The sequence below is a fragment of the Vicugna pacos genome, chromosome 8 (assembly GCF_048564905.1).
Source record: "Vicugna pacos chromosome 8, VicPac4, whole genome shotgun sequence".
Taxonomy (NCBI): Eukaryota; Metazoa; Chordata; class Mammalia; order Artiodactyla; family Camelidae; genus Vicugna; species Vicugna pacos.
In genome coordinates, this window is record NC_132994.1 from 18,670,028 (window position 1) to 18,687,111 (window position 17,084).

General features: G+C 36.3%; 1 protein-coding gene across 1 annotated transcript; it reads left to right on the plus strand.

The window, feature by feature from the left end:
• The first annotated feature begins 3 nt into the window (after positions 1–3).
• Positions 4–16,515, plus strand: PM20D2 (peptidase M20 domain containing 2). Its single transcript, XM_031680233.2, has 7 exons — positions 4–564; positions 2,670–2,818; positions 5,368–5,510; positions 6,786–6,940; positions 12,886–13,021; positions 14,083–14,190; positions 14,428–16,515. The coding sequence occupies exons 1-7, from the start codon at positions 109–111 to the stop codon at positions 14,580–14,582; spliced, it is 1,302 nt and encodes a 433-aa protein (XP_031536093.2). The 5' UTR covers positions 4–108; the 3' UTR covers positions 14,583–16,515.
• The last annotated feature ends 569 nt before the right edge of the window (positions 16,516–17,084 follow it).

Genomic DNA, 17,084 nt, shown 5'->3' on the forward strand with positions numbered 1-17,084 from the left:
ACGACCTGTGCGGATGCCGGGCGCGTGCGCAGGCGCGGTGGGCCGCAAGGAGGGAGCGATCCAGCGGGCATCCAGAGGAGCGCTGACCGGTCACCGGCGCTGGGCGCTATGAGACCCGGCGAGGAGCGGCCCGTGGAGGGGGGCGCCTGCGCCAGCCTGTCGGAGCTGGAGCTGCTGAAGCTGCGCGCCTCGGAGTGCATCGACGAGGCGGCCGAGCGCCTGGGGGCCCTGAGCCGCGCGATCTGGAGCGAGCCCGAGCTGGCCTACGAGGAGCACCATGCCCACAGCGTGCTGACGCGCTTCTTCGAGAGCGAGCCCCCGGCCGGGTCCTGGGCGGTGCAGCCGCACTACCAGCTGGCCACGGCCTTCCGCGCTGAGTGGGGGCCGCCGTGGGGCTTGGCGGCGCTGCGCCCGCTGCACCTGGGCTTCCTCTGCGAGTACGACGCGCTGCCCGGCATCGGGCACGCCTGCGGCCACAATCTGATCGCCGAGGTCGGGGCGGCAGCCGCGCTGGGCGTGAGAGGGGCCCTGGAGGGCCTCCCCGGGCCGCCTCTGCCGGTGAAGGTGAGGTGGGGCCCGAGCGTGGGACTCCCATCGCCTGCCCAGGCCGGGACCGACCGGAGAAGGGCGGATACCGGCGCTTCCCGTGCTCATCCATCCCCTCCCACCCTGGGAATGTGTAGGGGACCACAGTCGACGTCCTGGCCTTTGCTAGTAGGCAGAACCCCAGCATCAAACTCAGTAGTCCATGAGTTGCCGACATAGCGACATTTTGCAGAGTTTTGCTTTTTCTTTCCTGTGTAGTCGTAAACAATTGCGTGGACTCTCTCTCTTGGGAAAGAACTTAGAACCATGCCTGGTTTTCGTTACGGCTTATTTTTGGTGACAGAGGCAACCGCAATTTGCTGACAAGGTGGTGCAATCTCAGGAAGAAGTAGTTATTGTAGGGAAACCTACGGCCCCCCTTTGTTAGGCTCCAACAAATCTTTGTTTGTGGCAGTCCTAGGAGCTGTTGTGATTCGAATCATTGGTATTTGGGTAGGAAATTTTCAGTCGTTAGAACTGCAAAATCTGTACAAGTATACCAAAAAATGGGAAGAGAGTGAACATTAAGTACATAGATGAGTTGATCCTTAAGTTTTAATGTGTATTTCGCGATTTTAAAAAAAATAGCTGGATCCTTTAAACGGGGAGATGTCGTTTATGTTAGTCGTAGAGCCAGTTTAAACTCGTGTTACTCTTTTTCCAGATGGTATGTTCTTCATTCTGTGAGCTAAGATTCAATCAACTCCATTCAGGTTAAGGGAAAGACTAATGTTGTATTTTAATATTCTTTAGCCTATTTTTATTCCCAGTGTTAGTAACCTTTCTCTTTTATCTTAACAACTCTGTCTTTTGTGGCTTTTTCTCTTTAGCTGCCTTCTCTTCTCTGCCTTTGGGCCTTATTTTTAATCTGGCTAGGTTTTTGTTTTTTGAGGGGGAGGGGGTATCCTTTGCTTTTTTGCATGAAACAGTGGAGACATTTATCTTTAACCAGGTTTATGAAAGGTTCAGAGAAGTCAGCAAGATTTAACTTGGAAAGTCATCAGATTCAATGAGTCAAGGGTTAAGAGTAAAAAGCAGCTTGATTTAAGAGTTTGGGTGCTTTCTAATTTCTAAATAAAGCAAGACTTTGGGAAATGTACACACTTAAGATTTTGAATGGTAATACTCAGCTTCAGCAAGGTTGTCTGATCTGAAAATGGAATTCATATGATTCTCTTTGCAAGCGAAGACTTTTTCTGTCTTGTTTCATTGTGTTCTTTACGTGATCTTGAAAGTGTATTAGTTGTTTATAGATAATTTTTCTTTGTTTTTAAAAATTATTTGAAGAAGTTAAGCTTAAATATCAAAGTAAAACGTTTATTCTGTAAAGTTTTCTTTTGTTTAATTAGGTGTTTGGTGACCAGTAAGTCTGCCTGGTTGAGCTGGTGGAATCGAATTAGTAAGTTTGTGTAATAGTTGGCCGTTTCTAACTGTGGTATTAAGATTTATTTAATGCTTTTCATAAAGGATTAATGCGTTAAGACCTTTTAAAGAGGTAACTTGGTAAAGATTCAGAGTTCAGGCCTGAAGGTTAGGATATCTAATCGCAGCTCTGCCTGAAGACTTGCTCTGTGACCTGTGGCAAGACACTTCACTCTATGCCTCAAAACTGCCCTCCCTAAAATGATGATCCACATCACTCACCTACCTCACAGGGTTGTTGTGAGGATAACTGATAAGTAATTAGAAAGTTCCTTACCAGAATAATTACATACATATACTAAAAGACTTAGTCAAAAAGAAGCTCTAAGAAGTTAATCCTAAAGAATTTTGAGGAACTTAGTAAATAGTATTTATCTTTTTTCATCTTTAACATTAATTACATAAAATTGTGTTATAAAATTAGGGACAGTTTCCTGTAGAGGCTTTAGTACATACTTTGCACCAAATTGATATAATAATGTAAATTGAAAGTTTGTGATTATTTTAGCATCATAGATTTATGCCCACTGCATTATTTAAGGGTCAGAGAACAAAATCTCTCTGTATAGTTTGATGTAGATTGTGAATAGAGAACCTGTTTGAAATTTTCCTGCTAGGATTTTTTATTGTCCTTTTGCTCTGACACAGATATTTCTTTCTAGGTAGTTGTCCTGGGAACCCCTGCAGAAGAAGACGGTGGTGGCAAAATTGATTTAATTGAAGCAGGGGCTTTTAAAAATCTTGATGTTGTTTTTATGGCCCATCCATCTCAAGAGAATGCTGCTTATCTACCGGATGTGGCTGAACACGAGTGAGTGATAAAGTTGAAATAAACTTCTTAGTGGAAAGCAGATTATTAGAATATTTCAGTGTCTTAACTGGAGACTAAAACACCATATTTATATATTTAAAAAGTAAATTGAAAGATACGGTATCTTATTTCATTTCCATTGACATTTGGTAAGCTTCTTCTAATTGAGATTTAATATGGTGTTCATAATTGGACTATTAAAATAGTACCTAAAAAGCTTAAGAATAGCAAACAGAATATATTGACATTTATGTTCTGTTTTGAATTGAGAATAATCTGGTTTCTGGACAACAGCTATCCTTTGATGTGAAGTTACCTTTGCAACTGAATAGATTTGCAAGAGACTGCTTTATTAGACTTGGGAAGAAAACACACTTTTCTAGTTTACTTATTTTGAGTTCTTTGCAGAAAGGATTAATTATATTCCTGAGAGAGGGTACAGAAACTGACTAGCTATGGATTTGATTGGAATTTGCCAATCTGTGCTTTTCTGTTTTGCCTGGAAACCTTTTATCTTTCTCTGTGTTGAAGGGCTCACTTTTTTTTTAGTATGTAGGAGCATGCATCATTGAAGTGGTTTGAATTTTTTACATCAGAAATTTCAACCATAATAGTTAGTGGTCCATTTAGTGGTTTGGTCCCAAGGAGCCACTGCTCAGCTGCTTCAGGAAAGCCACACGTTCTCCTCTGCAGTAGCTAGAGGGTAATAGTAGAACCATCCCAACAGTGCTTCCAGATTGTAGATTGCATTCGGTTATCTTACATCTCTCTGTATCCTTTGTTTTCAAAGGGTGACTGTTTTAACTGTTCTGGTATCTTTGTTCTTATCACCAGGAATTGGCGTTATGACAGTAGGAATAATCCTTCAACTTTGGTTTCAGAGATGGTGTACAGTAGTATACCTCTGGAAAACCTTAGTGATTCGAAGTCTCTGCCAAAGCCTCTGGCTAGAAGGGACCTGTGGCTGCAGGCAGGCTTCCAGCCCATTTGCCTTCTAGGATTTAAGGTTAGGTAGGCTTCTTGGCCTTGATCCTGAAGTTAGCCTATTTGGCCTCAGGTCTTTCTTAGTATCTAACTTCTTAGTTTCTTCACTGGCCATCTTTTAAGATGGAAAAAAGAACAAGTAAAAAATTAAATTTAAAAAAATTACCAATCTGTTCATCCTGAAAATCTCTAACAATAAATAAAATAAAGCACTGTGTCCCTGTTAATCACCTTTCCCACATCCAGTCCCTTTTCTAGACACACATATTCTTCCAGGACTTTTGAGGTATATTTATAGACATAAAATTGGTACATGTATAAATTAAGTTTTAAAGGAGGATTTTCTCCCCTGAAATACTCTGCTAAATATATTGTTGATCTGACTCTTGCTTTTTAAAATTAAATAATGTGTCTTGAATATCATCCCATATCAGTTTTTTTTTTAATTAGCTTTTTAGGCCTAAAATACTAATGCTGATATAAAACAAGCATTAACATTTTATTTCCTGTAGTTTATTGTGCTTTAATTGTACATAGATGGAACCCTAGAAGAAATAGTGCTAAAGCCATTTTCATAAAGGACATCCTTTTCCATTTTATAATGTTTATCACCAGTTTTGTTAAAATTCCAATATCAGGGTGATGATGATAAGATGTATATTGAGGAAATAACAAGTATCCTAAAATCTTAAAAATGTATTTGGATGCTTCTACTTGTTTTTATTTTGCTAACAAAATGTTTGGAATCAGTAAAGAAATGTCTTGAGCCTCCTGAATCTAGCTCATTAAAAATCAATTAAGTCTAGAGTGACTTTTTAATAACTTAAATGTGAGTACTATTAATGGGGCTTAAAAAGTGTTATCTAAGCAAGTCTTTACCAATAACTGTATAATATGCAATCCTTTCTCTAAACCTTATTGTTTTTTATTGTAGCTGAGTAGTTAGACCAATATGAGAACTATTTGGAAGTGGAATAACAATTTACAAAATTGTAAAGTATTAGTGATACAGCTATTTTGGAACACTAATAAAATACTGGTAATGAACAAATGACTTAATTCTAGAGTATCTTATAATATTGTGAGTATAATCTGTTTTTAGAGATTGTCTTAACCTTTTTCAACTGTCACCTCCTTTTTGTCTTTCCTTGACCTTTCCTCATCCTTAAGACAGAATTATCTGAGTTTTTGCAGACGTTTGATATGAAACTATCACAATGCAGTGTAGAAGGAGATAGAAGCCACCTTTTTTGTAATTCCAGCACTTCATACAGGATTGCATTGTTTGAATTGTGTACAAATTTAATTTGTACAGGAGGTCAATAGAGCAAAGTTCTTTTTCACTGTTTTTGGAATGCCTTCTTTGTGTCAGTCACCGTATTACATAATAATAAACTATAAGGTATGTATATTGCTACATTATTGCTACAGATGATTTGCAAATAAAAATTCCAGCAGTGTGAATTAATTTTGGATAACAGTTGGATAGTTCTGATTACTTGGATTTTCTTACTTTGGTGATATTTAAAAAAGTAATTCCAAAAAGATATATTTTTTTTTCCTAGTGTGACTGTGAAATACTATGGAAAAGCATCTCACGCTGCTGCGTATCCCTGGGAAGGACTAAATGCATTAGATGCTGCTGTTCTCGCCTATAACAATCTGTCTGTGTTAAGACAGCAAATGAAACCAACCTGGAGAGTTCATGGTATGAATGTCAAATACTTTGTGTAATAGATGGTGTTTAATATATTTCAGTGCAATGTAATTACTTAAAATTTGATGGAAAAAAACATTTGGGAACACTTTATATACTTTGTGAATATTACAAAAGTTTTAAACATTTTCAGAAAGTCATGAGACAGGACCTGGATATTTGTTTGTATGTGGATAACAAGACAGCTAAGATTATTTATGTATAAATGGAATGGTTATTTTGAGTATTAAAAAATAATGTTTTTCTGTAAAGATCTGTGTTCTCCCCATGGGTATTTGAAAGTTCCAACCTGATTTTCCTGTTATCCTCACTGTCTCTTAATAACAAAATTTAGTCATTTCCTCATTTAAAAAAAAGGTATGGTTACTGGTTTTATTTACTCAAGTGCTGTTAATCCTAAGTAACATCTTTCAAAATTATGTGCATCACCTTAATATAAATACAGTAATAAAGTACTGTCATAAAGGTGCAAATTTATTTCTTAGTTTATTTCCTTATAATTTGGGAAGTTATTACACTTTAACATCTGTTCTTTACCTGATTTTGCTATAGGCTGAAAGTAGTTTGTTAATTGCACTTTTTACCAATTCTCTACCTTAGTTTCTTTAAAAGGAATAAACAGGAATTTGTGAAAACAATTTTTAAAAACCAGGTCATATAAAATTAGATTTTGCATATTTATTTTGGTTATTATTTTGAACGGATATATCTTCCCTCTCAGTGTAGTTCCGAATAAATGCATTTGTTTTGACAGTTGATAGTATGCTTTGTGATATTTTACCTGCATTGGTTTCTTGTTGGCATGAAAATTATTTTCCCAAAGCCAGATACCATTTAAAATGGATTCTTGAGTTATGAGAATAACTATAGAACCTCATACCACTGGGTTTTTTCTTATTTCAAAAGCTCAGCAGAATGTACCACTGTAATAAAATCCACTGAAATAGAAGTCTTTTCTAGAAAGCTGTAAGATAATTGTAAAAATTTCAAATAGTTTTTTATGGTCAGAAATCATAATTTCTTAACATCATATAAATTCTTTAGACTATAGAACATATAGAACAATTATTTTTTTCCTATTAGTCAGAAAGCATACTATGTATAGAAACTTGTACAGCATAAAAATCTTTGATTGGTATATATGTGAAGCTAATAGTTTTAAATTATTTTTCTTTATGTACATATTGGCTGAAAAGCTTTATGGGTGTATTTAAGCTTAATGAATGGTCTCCAAGCTCAATTTCAGTAATTTGGTTCTCTTTATAGGTATAATAAAAAATGGTGGTGTAAAACCCAATATCATTCCCTCTTATTCTGAATTAATCTATTACTTCCGTGCACCCTCAATGAAAGAACTTCCAGTTTTGACCAAAAAGGCAGAAGATTGCTTCAGAGCTGCAGCTTTGGCTACTGGGTGCACAGTAAGAACTTTAAAGCATTAATCTAAGTTATAATCAGAAGTTGTATATGTGGGCTGGGGTGGTTATATTATGTGATGTTAGAACCTCACTTGCCTCTTTTTCATCTGGCAACGTCTTGAATGTGCAAAGTCAATTGACTAAATAGTTGATGTGAAAGTCTTTAATTCTTATTTATTTTACTCCATGTCTGCATAGGGAAGACTACAATCATCTGGTTACACAGTACTTAGAATAACTGATACTGCTGGGCGAGAATCCCTGCCTTTCTGCAAGTTTTATTTTTCCTTATTGGCAGTTATGCTTTCAGAATTGCTCTATATAGTCCCCACAAAGGGAACATTATGGCAAAATCAGCCAAACCTGTTTTTGGTGACATTACAGATACGTGTAGTAGTGATATAAGTACTTACAGCTTGCTGGAATGAAAGTTGAAATAGGCACAGTCATCAAGAGGTTTTGTTCATTTGAATCATAAAGTCAGTAACATTTATGCCCCAGGCATGTAGGCACATGGTGGGATGAGAAGTCCCAGAATTGCATAAATCTTGCTCTGTAGCCAGTGGGAGCCTGTAGTCTAGTTGGAGAGATCCAGTCCGGATCTGTGCCTCTCAGCCTCACTGATTCTGTAACTTTTGGAAATGTTATTTAGTATCTCTGGGCTTCCATTTTCTCTTGAAAAATGGTGATGATAATATAATCTATCTTAGGGTTCTTGTGAAAATTGAATGACATAATATTTGTAAAGAGTTAGGACCTGTACCTCATACCTGATTTTTTTCTGCCCTCAGAGGCTGGAGATGTTACGATTTATTCAGACAGTAGTGGGGTCTCACAGGGGCAGTAATTCTCAGGCAATATACATTGTGTCCAGAGTAAAAAATAAAGCATTCATCCCTTTATAATTATAGATACTTAAAATACTTACTTATAACATTAGTACATAAACTATTAATCACTGGTTAATATTGCAAGGTATAATATTCCCTTAAAATATTGTTATTAGATTTAAATCTATATTTTAAGTAGTCCCCCCCCAGTTTTATTGAGATATAATTGACATACAATACTGTGTGAGTTTAAGGTGTATGACATAATGGCTTGACTTACACACATCAAGAAATGATTATCACAGTAAGTTTGATGAACCTCCATCATCTCATATAGATATAAACCTTAAAGAAAGAGAAAAAAATTTTTTTCTTTGTGATGAGAACTCTTAGGATTTACTCTTAACAGCATTCATGGATAATGTACAGCAGTGTTAATTATCTTGTACATTACATCCATAGTACTCATTTATCTTATAACTGGAAGTTTGCACCTTTTGACTACCTTTGTCTAATTCTCCCTCCCTGCAACACCTGACCCTGGTAGCCATAAATCTGATCTCTTTTTCTGAGTTTGTTTTTGAAGTATGCTTGACCTACAACACTGTTAGTTCCTGGTAATAACATAGTGACTCAGTATTTCTGTATATTTCAAAATGATCACCATGATAAGTCTAGTTGTCATCTGTCACTGTACAAAAATATTACATCACTATGGGCTATATTCCCCACACTACATTTCATACCTGTGACTCATTATTTTGTAACTGAATGTTTGTAATCTCCCTCACCGATTACTCTCCTCTCCGCAGCCCCCTTCCCTCCGGCAGCAACCTGTTTGTTCTCTTTATGACTCTGTTTCTGTTTAGTTACATTTATTCATTTACTTTGATTTTCTTTCTTTCTTTCTTTTTTTGGTGGGGGGAGGTAATCAGTTTGATTGATTGATTTTTAATGGTGGTACTGGGGATTGAACCCTGGACCTCATGCATGCTAGGCACACACTCTACCAGTGAGCTATACCCTCCCCTCCATTTATTTTGATTTTTAAATTCCACATATAAGTGATATCATACAGTATTTGTCTTTGTGTCTGACTTGTTTCACTTAACATAATACCCTCTAGGTCCATCCATGTTTTCACAAATGGTTTCATTCTTTTTTATGGCTGATTAATATTCCATTGTGTATATATATGTGTACTATTCTTTATTCCATCTATTAATGGGCACTTAGGTTTCTTCCATATATTAGCTGTTGTAAATAATACTGCAGTGAACATAGGAATGCATGTATCTTTTAAGTTAGTGTTTTCGTTTTCTTCAAATACCCAGAAGTGGAATTGCTGGATAGTGTGGTAGTTCCATTTTTTAATTGTTTGAGGAATCCTCATACTGTTTTCTGTAGTGGCTGCACAAATTTATATTCCCACCAACAGTACACAAGGGTTCCCTTTTCTCCACATCCTCAACAATAATTGTTATTTGTTGTCTTTTTGATAATGGCCATTTGGACAGATGTTAGGTGTTACCTAATTGTGGTTTTGATTTTCACTTCCCTGATGATTAGTGATGTTGAGCATCTTTTCATGTGTCTGTTGTCCATCTGTATGTCTTCTTTGGAAAATGTCTGTTTAGGTCCTCTGCCCATTTTTCAGTTGAGCTGTTTGATTTTTTTTTGATGTTGAGTTGTGTAAGTTCTTTGTATGTTTTGGATAGTAACCCCTTGTTGGATATATTGTTTGCAGGTATCTTCTCCCATTCAGTTGATTGGCCTTTTCATTTTGTTGATGGTTTCCTTCAGTGTTCAAAAGCTTTTTAATTTGATGTAGTCCCATTTATTTTTATTTTTATTTCCCTTGCCTGAGGGGACGTATCCAAAAAAAAATGCGAAGACTAATGTCAAAGAGCATACTGCCTATGTGGTTCTTCCAGGAGTTTTATGATTTCAGGTCTTAAATTTAAGTCTTTAATCCATTTTGAGTTTATTTTTGTACATGATGTCAGAAAATAGTTCAGTTTGATTCTTTGGATGCAGCTATTCATTTATCCCAGCACCTCTTATGGAAGAGATTGTCTTCTCTGCATTGTATATTCTTGCCTCTTTTGTTGTAGGTTAATTTACCAAAGGTGCATGGGTTTATTTCTGGGCCCTCTATTCTGTTCCAATGATGTATGTGTCTGTTTTTGTGCCAGTGCCATACTGTCTTGATTACTGCAGCTTTGTAGTATAGTTTGAAATCGGGGAGCATAATACCTCCTGTTTTGTTTTTCTTTCTTAAGATTGTTTTTGGCTATTCATGTCTTTTGTGTTTCTTTGCAAATTTTACAATTATTTGTTCTAGTTCTGTGAAAAATGCCATTGGTATTTTTATTGGGATTGCATTGAATCTGTAGATTGCCTTGGGTAATATGGCCATTTTAACAATATTCTCCCAAGCCTTCAGCATGTTATATTTTTCCATCTATTGGTGTCATCTTCAGTTGCTTTCATCAGTGTCTTATAGTTTTCCAAGTACAGGTCTTTTACCTCCTTAGTTAGATTTATTCTTAGGTATTTTATTCTTTTTCATGAGATTATGAATGGAATTTTTTTTTTCCATTTCTCTTACTAATAGTTCATTGTTAGTGTATAGAAACGCAACAGATTTCTTTATACTAATTTTGTCTCCTGCAATTTTACTGTAATCATTGATGAGTTCTAATGATTTTTTGGTGGTGTCTTTAGGGTTTTCTATGAATAGTGTCATGTCATCTGCAAACAGTTGGCAGTTTTGTATCTTCCTTTACAATTCCGATGCCTTTTATTTCTATTTCTTGCTTGATTGCTGTGGCTAGGACTTCCAATACTAATTGAATTAAAATGGTGAGAGTGGGCATCCCTGTCTTGTTCCTGATCTTAGAGGAAATGCTGTCAGCTTTTTACTGTTGATTATGATGTTGACTGTGGGCCTGTCATATATATGACTCCTATTATGCTGAAGTGTTTCCTCTGTATTCACTTTGTTGGGAGCTTTTATCATAAACGGATGTTGAATTTTGTCAGAAGCCTTTTCTGCATCTATTGAAATGATCATATGATTTTTATTCTTAGTTTGTTAATGTGGTGAAGCATGTTCATTGATTTGTGGATATTGAACCATTCTTGTATCCTTGGGATAAATCACACTTGATTGTAATTTATGGTCCTTTTAATGTATTGTTGAATTCAGTTTGCTTCTCCTTTTTCATTTCTGATTTTAGTGATTTGGGCCCTTTTTTTCTTGATGAGTCTGGCTAAAAGTTTATCAATTTTGTTTATCTTTTCAAAGAAACAGTTCTTAGTTTCACTGATATTTTCTCTTGGGTTTTTTTTTTTTTAGTCTCTATTTCATTTATTTTTGCTCCGATCTTTATGATTTTTTTTCCTTCTACTAACTTCAGGCTTTGTTTATTGTTCTTTTCTTGTTCATTTAGGTGCACTATTAGGTTTTTGCTGCATCTCATGGAATTTGCATTGTTGTGTTTCCATTTCATTTGTCTCCAGGTATTTTTATTTCCTCTTTGACTTCTTTAGTGACCCATTGGTTGTTTAGTAGCATATTGTTTAGCTTCCATGTGTTTGCATTTTTTGTAGGTCTTTTTTTTGTAATTGATTTCTAGTTTTGTACTTTGTGGTCAGAAAAGATGTTTTGGTATGATTTCAGTCTTTTTAAATTTACTAAGACTTATTCTGTGGCTTAACATGTTATCTATCCTGAAGAATGTGGCATGTGCATTTGAAAAGAATATGTATTCTACTGCTTTTGGATGTAATGTTCTGCTATATATATATGTAGTGATTTGGGTTGATCCTGTTTGGGATTCTCTGTATTTCTTGGCCTATATGTCTATTGCCTTTCCCAGGTTAGGGATGTTTTCAGCTATTATGTCTTCAGATATGTTCTCTGCCTCTTTCTCTCTTTTCCTACTGGGACCCTCATAATACGAACATTAGTACTTTTGATGTTGTCCCAGAGGTCTCTCAAACTGTATTCATTTTTTAAAATTTATTTTTCTTTTTTCTGTTCAGCTTAAGTGATCACCACTACTCTGTCTTCCAGTTTGCCTGTCCATTCCTCAGTATCATCTAATCTACTGTTGATTCCTTCTAGTGTAGTTCTTATTTCAGGTATTGTATTCTTTAGCTCTGTTTGGTTCTTTTTTATATTTTCTCTTTGTTAAAAACTTCTAACTTCTCACTCTGTTCAACCGTTCTTCTGAGTTCTTCCAGCATCCTTATGACCATTACCTTAAACGCTTTATCAGGTAGATTGCGTGTCTCCTTTTCTCTTATATTTTAAATAATAGCCTTTTAATAATTTTTTGTGTTTTGGCTGACTTGTATCTGCTCAGGTTGTCATTGTTTCTCATTGTTTCTAACTTAAATATTGCTAAGAATAGAAGAATTATCATCTTTGCCATTCTATAATTGGTTTTTGCTAATGTTTTTGGTATTAACTTTAGTCTGTGGTAGTATGCCCATTTTGATTTAATCAAATCTAAATCTGTAAATCCTCTTAACTGGGTACATATAAACTGCTGCTGTATTTTCATGCACTGAAATGAATAAATGAGTACCACAGTCAGCCCTTCTGCATCATGAATCTTCTGTATTTCTCTCAGGGTCCTTTATACCTTTTAACCCAGCAGCGGTGTCCTTGTCAGTTTGTATACTGAATATTAGTAAATCTTGATTTCTTTCTTTCAGAGGCCACAACATAGAACAATGTTTTTTAAGAGTTAGAAGAGTGTGGTTTTTAGACCACCTGCTTCAGAATTACATGGTGGTCGGTGCTAGTTAAAATGGAGATTCTTGGCCTCACCCACACCCTGTTTAGGTGACTGAAGTTGGGACTCACTGACTAGCAGAGCTAGGTTACCTTGGTGTTTATATAACACAAAGGAGATAGGGTCTTTGGAACTCTTGGTATAGAAAAACAAATTTTTTTCTAAGGTAAAAGATTTGAGAGACTTTATATCCTGAAGGGGAAGCACCCTCTCTTAAACCTCTTTCTGTTAGAGAACCATTGCTAGTTTGAAAATTAGATAATGAATTTGAGTTTCTTAATTTAAAATTTGTTTTATAATTTTTAACTAGGTAGAAATTAAAGGTGGAGCACATGATTATTACAATGTTCTTCCCAATAAGAGCCTATGGAAAGCTTATGCTGAAAATGGGAAAAAGCTGGGAATAGACTTCATTTCAGAAGATGCAATGTTGAGTGGCCCTTCAGGTAATTAAGTTCTTTGAAACATACGGTACTGTTTAAGGAAGGAAAGTACCGTCCATGGTTAAATGGTTTTGTTTAACAGCTTGGGAGGGTGTGGGAGGGATTGCTCATGCTTTTTATTGATATTTTCCACAAACTTAATAGTTGAGAGAAAGCAACTAATGAACTCTTTGGTGAATGTAGAGTGTTAAATGAGCAGATTTGTTTTTAGAAATACTTTTTGCTTTATAGTCTGAATGTTTCTAGTGTTTAAATTTGCTTAGTTTCTGATTTTTAAGTAAGCTACTTAAAGGGGAAATAGAATTTTAATTCATTCTCTGTCATTAGTAAGCAGATTACTAAGGACTTAGTTATATGGGGGCATTTTTGGTTTCTGAGGAGCAACAAACAACTATTAGAATTTAAATATTTGTAAGTATAGCGGGTTATTTTACAGTTTTTTCCTTTTAAAAGCATTATCACTAATACATTTGCATGTCAGAGATGTGTCTCCTAAAATATAATAATAAATGTTGGTGAAAGATTCAAAAAGACTTGGTGATTAAAATGGGGCGTTGATGTCATTCAGCAAGATACGAGTTAAGGAGAGAGAGCAGCCTGGAGTAGACTGGGTCGGTATCAATTATTAGTTTGTTAAATTTGGGATGTTCACAGGACTTTTAAGGAAAGCTGTCCAGTAGCCCGTTGAATCTGGAACTCCCAAAATTTGTCTAGGTAGAGATTTAAGGGTTGTCAGTACTTGAGAGGTAACTGAAAATACAGGTTTCAACATTGACGATGCAGCCCAGGTACACGGAGGGAGAAGTAGCCCAGAGACGAAAGCCCTGGGATCACCAGCGCTTAGGGGACAGGCAAAGGAAGTGACTGGAGAAGGAGACAGAGATGGTCAGAGAGGAAGCCTGGCAGTGAGGAGAGAGTGGAGTCATGGAATCCAAAAGGTCAGGGAGTTTCTAGAAAGGAAGGAATAGAAAACCATGCCAGGTGCTGTAGAAATTAAGGTAAGTGTGATCTAGTGTCCACTGGGCAAGCAATTAGAAATTCATGGCTTGTCTTCTCTTTCTAAGGATCTACTGATTTTGGAAATGTTACTTTTGTGGTTCCTGGGATTCATCCATATTTTTACATTGGAACAAATGCCTTGAATCATACAGAACAGTATACTGAAGCTGCAGGTAAGTGTTATTAGAAGTGAATGTTTTGGCATCTGCTCTCTTTTCATAGTAGTAGCTGCCTTTCTAACTGTTTAGTTCAGCCTAGTGTTACTTCTTTACCTAGCATCACCTCAGGAAATACTATATTGCGGTGGGCAGTTGGAGAGGCAATTTAGATATTGAGAGCCAACTCGAAAAATAATAAATTAATTTGTAATAAATATGAAGGTATCTTTATTCATTTTCTCTACCTTTTAGGATCACCAGAAGCTCAGTTCTACGCTTTGCGAACAGCCAAAGCTCTGGCAATGACTGCATTGGATGTTATTTTTAAGCCAGAGTTGCTGGAAAGAATCAGAGAGGACTTTAAATTGAAACTTCAAGAAGAAGAGTATTTAAATACAGTAGAATAAAAGGAAGATTTCAGAGCCACTAGTGGATCATTAAGAAGAAGTGATTTTTTTTCTTTAATCTTTTTTAATGAAGGGGGAGGGCATGGCTTGTTTTTCAGTCTTAAAGGAGTCAGATTCCTCTTACCTGAAAAGTGAGGACATGATGTGGAGAAAACACATTACCTCATATCTAAAATGAAATTTCACAAATCTGTGTCTGATAGAATTGTGATCTCACAGAGCTGGTATGTGATAGCATTTCTTAAATAACCTGGACAACACATGGTTTATCAGTGATGATATTTTATAAATTCTTATGCTGTGTGAGTATATTTTAAAAGATCCAAGAGATTTCATACCTTATATTCAGAATTGACACATGAAAGACTTTTTTTTTTTTGGTATAGGGTGGTAAAATTGTTCTATAAAGCTGTTTTAAAATTCAAGTTCTAAGTCTAGGGAAGGTTCATTTGGAATATCTGACTGTATCTGCTTTGCTTTAGGGAATCTCCTCATTGATAATAAAAATAGGTTTTTAATCAGAAATGCTGTGGGGAGACAACCAGAAACTCAGGTACAAAGAATAAGTTCTATTTTTACCATTTGAAGGAAAATGAAAATGTTCTTTTTAACATATAATTTACTCTAAGAAGTGGCATTAAAGTGCTATTCCTCATTCCATATGCCTGTGAAAAGGAAAAATTACAGACGGATAGGATTAAACTCTTCCTGTAAGGTGTTTGCTTAGTAGCCCCATGTGTTCTAGAGGAATTTAATGAGAGGGGAGTGATGTCTACTTATCTTGAATGTTAATGTCATATAACTGGTCCCCTCTACCCAGCCAGCTCTCTTTAGGCTTCTCAGAACTTTAGCTGTCCAGCCTGGCTGGACAATGTAGTTGACAGAGTTTAGGGGACAGAATTCTAAGCCTCCTTAAGCCCCGTGCTAGCCCAATATAAATTTAAAAGTATTACAAGTTTTTCCTGGTGTGAATTTATTGAACATGATAAAAGAATGTGAAAAAAGTATCTGGTAAAACAAGTATTTTAAGCTGTGACTATTTTTAAAGAAGAGTCCTCCAGTTTGAATGTAAGCATTCCAAAAATGGAAGAGAGGAAAGAGAAGTGAGCATTTGGCCTCTTTGCTGTAAGCAGGTCACTTGAGTGCTCTCAGCCTTTGGCTCCTCATTTGGAAAGTTAGATTAGGTCCCTTATCCTTACAGTCCTTTAAACCTTTAATTCCTATTCTATCTGAAATACTTAAAGTTGAAAGAAAGAGAGGGGTATTTACGGGGAGAGTTAGTGGTTGAGAATTGCTTTCTATATCGGGTCTGCAGACTACGCCTGATTTGGCAAGCGGCCTGATTCTATATGGCTAGCATGCTAAAAATGGTCTTTACATTTATAACAAAGCATCAGAGACCAAGTCATGTGACCTGCAAAACTGAAAATATTTACTGTCTGGCCCTGTGTAAAAGAAAGTTTGCCAGCCCATCCTATATAACAGTAAAATAAAACCTGTTTCTCTTTTGATTTACATCATATAATCAGATATTCTCCTAGAATAAAACTTAAAGCCTCTGAATTGAAAACATTGAGAAAGGCATTTATATGGCAGTGCCCTGGTGTCAATCATTACAATGCGTCAGGGATTTGTCCTCACTGGGGCTTCTGACGCTTTAGAAGTTTGCTTTCTTTTAGCATTCACTTCATTCTGGGATCCAGCTACCCTACTGCCTTAAGACTGTCTCCTGTGCAAGCTGCTCTTCTAACTCTTCATATCAGCTTTTAGAACTGGATCTTCCATGACACTCTGTATCTGATTATTTATAATCTCAAAGAGTCATGGTTGGTATATATTTTATAAACAGGAAAGGGATCAGCAGAGTCTTCACGCTAAGAATTGGGTATGTCCAAGACCTCTGGTTTATAATAAAGAGTTTCCTAATTATCAATTTAATAAATTTCTCTACTACAACCTTTAAATTCCTTATATAAATCCTACACCCTAAGGAATGTGGTTTTATTTTCTAACGCCTTGATAAAATTCTAAAACAGTGACTGTTAGCTGGTATCCCGACACACTGACATTCTCCTCTTTTGTGAACTGTCACAAATTAACTGTTACTCATACATACTTGATTGTGATTAATTTACTTTTTAAAAGCAAATTAGAGTTAAGTTCAGGTTAACATTCTGTTGTTACCTGTTCACCTGTGTTCTGGTAAGTATCCTGCCTGAGAGTGAGGTGTGGAGCTGCTGCTGGTGTGTGGGGAATATGTGTATCTGTCCCAGCACTGTCCTCCACAACCCCGTCTGAGGAAGTGACATTGATGAGCTGCTAAGATTTGTGTCACCTCTGAGTTTCTGTCATTTTATTTTACTTTCAGTATTTTTAAAACTTGGTCAAAACATGGGATCACCCATGGGAATATGTCCTGGATTTATCATGTCAGAAAAGAGGTTGAGAACTGATACTCTGGAGTCCGTCTAGAAGTATGTTTGTTTTTTTTTTTCTCCAGAT